The sequence below is a fragment of the Penaeus japonicus genome, unplaced genomic scaffold, assembly GCF_977035675.1.
Source record: "Penaeus japonicus unplaced genomic scaffold, GWHDUDI00000001_assembly GWHDUDI00000007, whole genome shotgun sequence".
NCBI classification, from domain to species: Eukaryota; Metazoa; Arthropoda; class Malacostraca; order Decapoda; family Penaeidae; genus Penaeus; species Penaeus japonicus.
The window spans coordinates 9,490,848-9,500,847 of record NW_028234409.1 but is presented as its reverse complement, the minus strand read 5'-3'; the positions used below and the strand labels follow the sequence as shown (position 1 = coordinate 9,500,847).

The following is a 10,000-nucleotide window of genomic DNA, read 5'->3' as shown; positions in this document are numbered from 1 at the left end:
TCCATCGTAAAACATAACCAAGAGTTGCATACAAGCCCTTTCAGAAGCCATCACAGAGGGCTCCTAAAATACATGAAAGAGATCTGCATCATTTTTTTTTTTTTTTTCTTTTACTTCTTTATAAATAGAAGGGAAAGTTTATAGGCTGCCACCTAGCCTGTTTGGTTACAGTTAGTTAAACCTAACTCTTTTAATAGCAATTGAGAGAGGGTTAATAGTTGACTTTTTCTTCATTCAAGCAAACTGGCAGTATGTGTCTAAAGTACATTAATATGTTCTGCTTGATAATATTATACAAGTCAACAAAGAGTCTATAGCAGAATATTGAATCCAAACAAAAACATCCTCAGCACAGATTTCAATATAAACAAAAACTGAACTTTAAAGTTCATCGTTATCCATATGTAGGCAACAAAAAAGTTTTGGTTTAGGCCTAGCCACAAAATGGGTATTAAATGTGGTTTAATTGAGGTACAAATTTCAATTTCATATTTTCAGCTGTTATTAATAGATTTTGCATTGTGTAAATCCTGTACTGCACTAACACAAAAACTTTATATGTCTTATGTAAGTTGTGACTTAAGGGATCACTGACAAGTTCAGCATGATCTAACATCCAAACATATTTCTAGATAGCTATACTGAGGGCACCTAACAGACAGACTAAATTCATCATTTATATTCGATGACAATAGATTCTGTGGTCAGAAAAATTGAACTACAGATGAAAGATGAAAAGCTCCTTAGAGACAACCCTGTATTATATATCATAGATAGCTAATGGGTTTCCAAATTATAAGGTCTCACTAATGTGTGTGAGGATTAAATATACGAGTATATACATTGGTTAAGTGTTATAGTTTTAGCCATTCCATTTGCACTTTTTCAATATGGATTTAGGTTTTACCTTTATGAAATGTTCATTGATTCTTGTGCAAACATTTAATTCTGCAAGTACTTCCGAGCAAGCAGCTTTAACAATATGTTACTACTAAGCCACACAGCCATTCATGTCAATGCCTTGTTAAATCAGTTAAATTAGTACTACCATTTCTCTCTTAAAACTACTACCATTTCTCTCTTAAAACTTCCCTCTGGTACTTCTCGTGTAAATCTAATTAATACTGTTAGTAGCTATATGCGGTAGTGAAAAAATAATAAATTTAATCCATAAATAGGAATTCTAAGTCATGAAGGCAACATAAACATTAAGATTATAACTAACGTACAAAACTGATTAATGAAATGTGGTACATACTTAATATAACTCTCCATAATTCAATTAGAAAAATCTTTGCCCCAGGTAGGTAAATGCCAAGCATAAAACAGCATCATATTTTAATGAGAAATTGCACTAATACTAACAGTGATAGTATAGAATTAGCATAGTAGTAGTAATATTCACAGTAACAAAACACATGTAACAGTAGCAAAAGTGATGAATAATAATATCATGATAAAAAATATATAAATAATAATAATAATAATAATAGCACTAGTAATCAGAATAAAAAATATAGTAGTTAAATTATCACTAATGCCTTAACCCAAAAGGATGAAGCAAAGTCTAAAGAGAAAGTGGAATTATTTATTCGTTATCATTATCACCATCCTTATTATCACTTATCATTATCATTACTGTTAATATTACTTCTACTCCAATACTTCAGCAAGCATAATCAAAACTGTTGAGATTAATTTTGTATTCAGACTAGCAAAATGTCCAATAACCTCTACTCCTCCGATAAACGGATGAACTCGCATCAAAATCCTTCCACGGCACTGTAGGCTCCACAAAACCATAGGCTCTGAGCAGCTCCTTCCAAGTGCCTTTGTCAAGTTACATGTCAGTCCTCAAGGAGAAGCAAATGCTATTCGTAACACAAAAGGCCACAGCTTTCTTCCCTGTGCTTAGCTAACTGTTTACATATTGTGTGGGCTGGGTGCTCTACCCTTGTTTCTCTAAAACACCTTAGCACACATCTATCTGCATTTTATTATTCTTTTTAAATCTCTTTGACACAATTACACAAAAAAAAAAAAAAAACACTGAATTTATGTATGTATGCTATGGAAATTATTCACTGAAAACCCCTTAGGTATAACAACATAAAACATGAGGTTGCAGTCTGAAAGTGCATGGTTCTGACACAAAAGATTTTTTTTTGTTTTCAGGTCCTAGAGCAATATCACAACTACATGGGCACTAAATAAAAAAAAAAATAATAATAACAAAAAACACACTTTTGGATTTAAATCAAATCTTTGGAATGTTCCTTAAATTTACACTTCCATCATAATACTTCTATAAACAACAGTGCATAGATTGTAATTTACACAAGGATCATGCATGTATTTTATGTAGGGAGACACATACTAGGGGCTCCACTGTCAAGGGCATGTTCTATGATATATGCTCCCTTTTGTAAAACATGGAAAAAACAACAAAACCAAATATAATTATGAACAGTAATTGCCAAATTCATGTCCTTAATCATTCTCAAGAGAGAGAGAAAAAAAAAGAAAGAATATCATATACCACAAGCTATAAAAGATACATTTCATCATAAAGTCTGCCTGAAAAGTGCCTTGCAATTTCACAGACTACACATAAACAGCCCGGTTAGTCTGCAGGCCTCTTTTCTGAATTCTTCTTGGTGAACTCCTCTGCATTCTTCATAAACTTTTTGCGGTCCTTTGTGTAGTCTTCTGCCAAGTCCGCGCGGAGAGGGTGCTCGGGTTCAGGTTCATTCACAAGGTTGATCAATGCCTCGATCACTGTCAAGCAAAAATTGGGCCATAGAAAGATTTGATGATTTGATGTGCGATTTCTCTAATACTAAACAATTTTACATACTAATAATATGGTATAACAGATGAATTGATGACATTTTCTTTAGGCAAAAAAAATATAATAATTAATTAATTAAAAATAAAAGAAGTAAACAATCAGGTGATATAGGTCACTCTATATATAAGCACTAGTGCTATATCTTAAAATCATACTTCAGTCTATGCACAAAATGATTATAAAGCTTATAAAGCATCTATATGGATTGCATAGCTATTTCCATAAAAAATATATCTGGGTCCTTCCAATAAAATCAATTCCCTAGAAATAGATGTATTTCTACCTTTCTGTTGTTGTTTTTTCAACATTCCCCTTATGTGAAAATAATTCTTAACTTTGAAAAATTTAACATCATAAAAAAAATCAAGAAAGACCTCTAAATAGACCTACCATAGGAACCTTTGCTGAAGTTTTTAAATATATATTTAATAATAGTAATAATAATTCTTCCTGTAATGTCCCTGATTATATCTTAGACTGTCATCACCCTCCTCTCAAAGCACACATAATTGTGGGCAAATTTAACTGTGTAATATTTTGAGTCATGTATCCAGTATACAAGTTTGTATCCAACTATGAATAGCATTAATTAAAAAGGAAATTTATTGACACTACATCTGGTTATTATATTTATCAAATATTGAATCGTATTGTGGAAAAATTACTTGATATTACAACAAAACATGTAAACTGATACTTGATCTTAACAACACACACATAAAAATACAAAACTTACCCTGGTCTGTTTTAGTGGCAGGTTTCCAGTTTTCAGCACTAATGATAGGGAGACAAACCTATAGAGAAGAAAAAGAATATTAAATATTTTCTTCAAAATGTTGGGTTTATTTACAGGTTTAATGTCAGGTTTATTTACAGAATAAAACACATTATGAAATAAACACTAAATAAATCAACAGAAAAACAAAACTAAATGAAAACACTACGCATTAAAATTAAACTTTAAACATTCTCTCCTCAAATAGTAAAGTTATTAATTGAAACCTCAGTTATAGATATATATGATCTCTTTACATCTACCTAATTTTCAACCCACGTTTTTTTTCCTTTCATGGCAGCTGCATGCCCAGACCAAAACTAATATAAATAAAACCTGTTCCTTAATCTGGCTAATCCTTACACACATTTAGTTCATGTATGCTACACTATCAACAACTCGTATATAAAGTATTCCTTTTATATACATTTGAAATATCATCTTCTCAACATTATGCAACCAAGATAAGTATTAGTACAAAAGAAAAACACTATAAAGATACTGAACAAGAAGATTAAATAGCAGCACTCCCCACCACACCACACCACATCTCTACATCATATTCTAATTGTTTCAATATTCCTTGTTGGAGAAAGAAAGAAAGAAATAAAGAAAGAAAAAGGAGGAAGCACCCCCACCCACCTGGCCCTTCTCGTCAACATTTGGGTGGTAGATCTTGGTCTTGAAGTTTATCTTGGGGGGCTTAAACGGATACTCTGCTGGGAAATTCACCTCAATCTTAAATGCACCTTTGTTGTATGGAGGATTTTCCTATGAGAGAGGATAAAAAAAAAGTGTTATAAAAGGTCACTGTATAATTACGAATACATCGTGAATCGTCAGCAAATCATTAAAGATAGGTATAACAATACTGACATGATTACATTTATTATTATATTCAAGAATGATGTAGCTAAAAGAAGCATTATAAAATTGAAAAAACAACAAATTTATCTATCTACTTACTGGAACAATGAGTCCTTGCCATGTTAAAATATTGCTCTCATCCACTTGTATATCCCTGAAGGATTTAATTCCAGACTTTCGGATATCTGCCAGTTCCTGCAATAAGAAAAAAAACAGTCAAAAGTTAATATATCCTTGATTTGTTTCCAGCATATCTCATTCTTCAAAACCATTCATGGGATAATTTAATAATCTATTATTTCTGTCAGGATAAACACATGATAAATCTTTAGCTATAAATGAAAATCTTGTCAGCTGAGACTGGATATCGACTCCCTAAACAGTCTGAACTCTTCAACACACTGAAAACAATTCAACAAAGCAGAAGAGAAGATAGCAGGAAGGGAAGAGAAACTGTGTAAAGAGGATAAGGAAAACTGAGGAAAAACAAGAAAAGGTTTGAAGGAATTAGAGACAAGAGGAGGGAGAGGACCCTGGTTCTTTCTGGACATACATCTGAAAATCCTAATTATAGTAAAATGAAAAAAATAAAAAGTCACAAATTCCATACACAAGAATCGGTAAAACCAATCTTCAGGAGAGCACCGACATGGGAATATACTGGTCAATACTTTCATGCATCAACAAAATTCCAAGAGATCCTGCGTGCCTAATCAATGTTCTTCTATTCTACAAAGGTAACCATTCCAAAAATAGAAGGGAGGGATAAAAAGAGACAGAAAGAGAGGAGACAACATCACAACTGCAAATATCATCACATCTTTCTCATTTACACCCCAATCTCTCATCTCTTATCACTCCCTTTCTACATCTAAATCCATAGTTTCAACAATTATTCTTGCTTTCATTCTCATATGCATACGATTTTATCATTTTAATCATCCGTCCACTTCCTCGTGCTACACTTTCTTCAAAAACATAATCTACATCTCAAACCCCATTCTAAAACAAATCTGGAAAGTAACATGCGGTAGCTAACCAATTCAGGGACACACAATCAGAAACATCCTGTGCCATCAAACCCAGTAAATTTGATAAAATGCTAGCATGTGAATCGGCTGAAGATTTTCTTCTAGCGTTCCACTGGGATAAGCCTTAATAAAGAGACCAAGTTTATGTGCAGAACAATCTGCTGTGTAATCAGCTCCAAGTCAGTGCCATGAGACTGAGCTCATGCAATACTGCTGATTTATGACTATTGCAAATTCACAATCTGGCTCCCTCGCAAACTGATTTAGATTAGGGTAGGAATCGGAGGGAGAGAGAAAGGATGGGGGAAAGAAGGAGTGGGGAAGAGGGTAAGAGGAAGAGGTTGGAGAGTTGGAGGAAGAGGAAGAGGAAGAGTGGCGAGGGGAGAGGAGGGAAGAGGAAGAAAGAGAGAAAGAGAGAAAGAGAGAAAGAGAGAGAGAGAGAGAGAGAGAGAGAGAGGAGAGAGAGAGAGAGGGAGAGGAGAGAGAGAGAGAGAGAGGGGGGGGGGGGAGAGAGAGAGAGAGAGAGAGAGAGAGAGAGAGAGGGGGGGAGAGGGGGGAGAGAGGGGGGGGGGAGGGGAGGGGGGGTGGGGGGGGGCATATATTATACATATGCATATATATATACATTTATATATATATATATACATATACATAATATATATATATAGAATATATATATATATGTATATATAATATATATAAATATATTATATAAATATATTACATATGCATATATATATACATATATATATTATATATTTATTTATATATATATATATACATAAGCATATATATATACAGTTATACATATGCATATATTATACATATATATAAATTATATATACATATATATTATACATATATATACATATACATAATATACATATGTATATATGTATTTATATGTATATGTATATATGCATAAGTATATATACATTTACATATATTTACATATACATACATTCATGTGTATATATATTATATATATATATATAATATATATACATATATATTATACATATGCATATTATATATATATTATACATATATATAATATACATATATATAAGTATATATATATATAATAAATATATATATATAATTATATATATATACACACATATACAAATATATATATACATACATACATATACACAAATATATACATATACATATATATATACATTTATTTAGATAAGAATTTCTCCATATACATATATATACATACACATACAACATATAAATACATATATATTATATAAAATAAATATAAATAATATATACACACATATACATATACACATACATATATATATATATGTGTGTGTGTGTGTATGTTTATATATATATATATGATATATATATATATATGTGTGTGTGTGTGTTGTGTGTGTGTGTGTATGTTTATATATATATATGTATATATATATATGTATATATATATATATATACACACACACATATATATATAAATATATATACACACATATATATAAATATATACACACATATATATAAATATATATACACACACATATAAATATATATACACACATATATATAAATATATATACACACATATATATATATATATTATATATATATCACCACCAACACACACACAACACACACACCCACAACACCACACACACACACACAAAACACACCCACACACACAACACACACCACATCCAACACAGACAAACACCAACACACAAACACACACATAAACACACACCAAAACACACACATACACACAAACACACACTCACACACACACAACAACACCCCACAACACAACACAACAAACACACACACACACAACACACACCACCCACACAAACACACAAACACACACACACAATATACACCACACACCCTACCCCCCAACAAAACACACAACACACACCCACACCACACACACAACACACCACACCCCCACACACACACACAACACACATTCACCCCACACACATACACCACTACACACACACTTTCCACACAACCCACCACACACACACACACACAACAAACACACACACATCCACACACACCACAAACACACACAACATCTCACGAACACACCACACACAAACAACACAAACACCCACACAGAACACAACACACACCACCCACACACACAACCCACACACACACACCCCCACACACACACCCCCCCCCACACACACACACACACACACACACACACACCCCCACACACACACACACACCCACACACACACACACACCCCCCCACACACCCACCCACACACACACCCCCCTACACCCTAATACCACACACACACACCACACACACACCACACACACACACACACACACACCCCCACACACACACAACCCACACACAACACACACCACACAAACCCCAACACACACCACACACACACACCCCCACACACACCCCCACACACACACCCACACCCACACACCCACCCCACACACACCCACACCCACACACCCCCACACACACCCCCACACACACCCACCCACACACCCCCACACCCACCCCCACACACACACACACCCCACACACACACCCACCCCACACACACACACACCCCACACACACACACCCCCACAAAAAAAAAAAAAACACACACACAACACACACACACACCCCCACACACACACACACACACACACCTTCACACACACACACCAAACACACACACCACACACACACACACCCCCACCCACACCACACCACACACACACACCCCCCCAACACCACACACACCCCCAAACACACACCCACACACACACACACCCCACACACACACAACACACACAAACCCCCCCCACACACCCCTACAACACCCACACACACCCCCACACACACCACACACACACCCCACATTCACACACACCCCACATCCACACACACCCCCACACACACCACAACACCCCCCACACAAACACACACACCAACCCCCACACACAAACACACAACACCCCCCACACCAACCACACACACACCCCCCACACACACCCCCACACACACACCCACACCACACACACCCCCACACCGCACACACACCCACACCGCACACACACCCACACACACACACTCCCCCACACACGCACACTCCCACACACACACACTCCCACACACACACTCCCACACACACACCCCCACACACACACTCCCACACACACACACCCCCACACACACACCCCCCCACCAAACCCACACCCACACACAACCCAACCCCCACACCCCCACACACACCCACACACCCACACACAAACCACACACACACACCCACACACACACACACACCACACACACCCGCCCCCCCACACACACACCACACACACACACACCCACACACACACACCACACACACGCACACACACACACCCACCCCACACACACCCATCCCCACACACACACACCACACACACCCACACCCACACACACACACACACACACACACACACACACACACCCACACACACACCCCCACACACACCCACACCCGCACACACACACCCACACACACACACACCCCACACACACACACACACCCACACACACCCCCACACACCCCACACACACACACACCCACACACACACACACCCACACCCCCCACACACACCCCCACACACACCCACACCCACACACACACACCCCCACCCCCCCCCACACACACACCCCCCCCCACACAACACACACACACACACGCACACACACACACACACACACACACCCCCCCACACATCCACACCCACACCCACATATATATATACCACCCACATTAATACTTTCCCACACACCACACCCCTCACAACACACACACACACCCCCATCTCCCTCCACACACCACACACAACACACCCCCACACAAACCACACACACCCCCCCACACCACCCACACCCACCCCCCCACACACACACACACACACACCCACACACAACCACACACACACACCCCCACACACACAAACACACACACAACCACAACCACACACACACCACACACACACACACAAACACACCCACACACCCCCACACACAACCCCACACCCAAAAACCAACAACCCCCCCCACAACCCCCACACACCCCCCCCCACACCACAACCCCCCCTCACACACACCTCACACCCAACTCCACACACACCCCCACACACAACACACATATATAAAATATATACACACATAAATATAAATATATAAACACATATATAAATATATAAACACACACACACACACCACACACACACACACCCCCACACACACACACACAAACACACACACACACATATATAAATAAATATATATACTTATACATCAATATAAAATATATATACACACATATATAAAAATATACATATATAAACATATATATAAATATAATACACACATATATAATATAAATATAATACACACATATATAAAATATATACACACACACATATATAAATAAATAAATATATATACAACATATATATAA

General features: G+C 37.2%; 1 protein-coding gene across 2 annotated transcripts in view; it reads right to left on the bottom strand.

The window, feature by feature from the left end:
* Positions 1-1,321: 1,321 nt before the first annotated feature.
* LOC122257178 (ubiquitin-conjugating enzyme E2 L3) overlaps positions 1,322-10,000 on the bottom strand; it is a 10,708-nt gene continuing 2,029 nt past the window's right edge. For both annotated transcript variants that reach the window (XM_043022280.2, XM_043022279.2), the window contains exons 2-5: positions 4,593-4,688; positions 4,269-4,397; positions 3,588-3,645; positions 1,322-2,778 (exon numbers count right to left, since the gene is read on the bottom strand). In XM_043022280.2, coding sequence (XP_042878214.1) covers positions 2,624-2,778; positions 3,588-3,645; positions 4,269-4,397; positions 4,593-4,688 — 438 coding nt within the window. In that variant the 3' untranslated portion in view covers positions 1,322-2,623. The remainder of the gene's footprint in view (positions 2,779-3,587; positions 3,646-4,268; positions 4,398-4,592; positions 4,689-10,000) is intronic.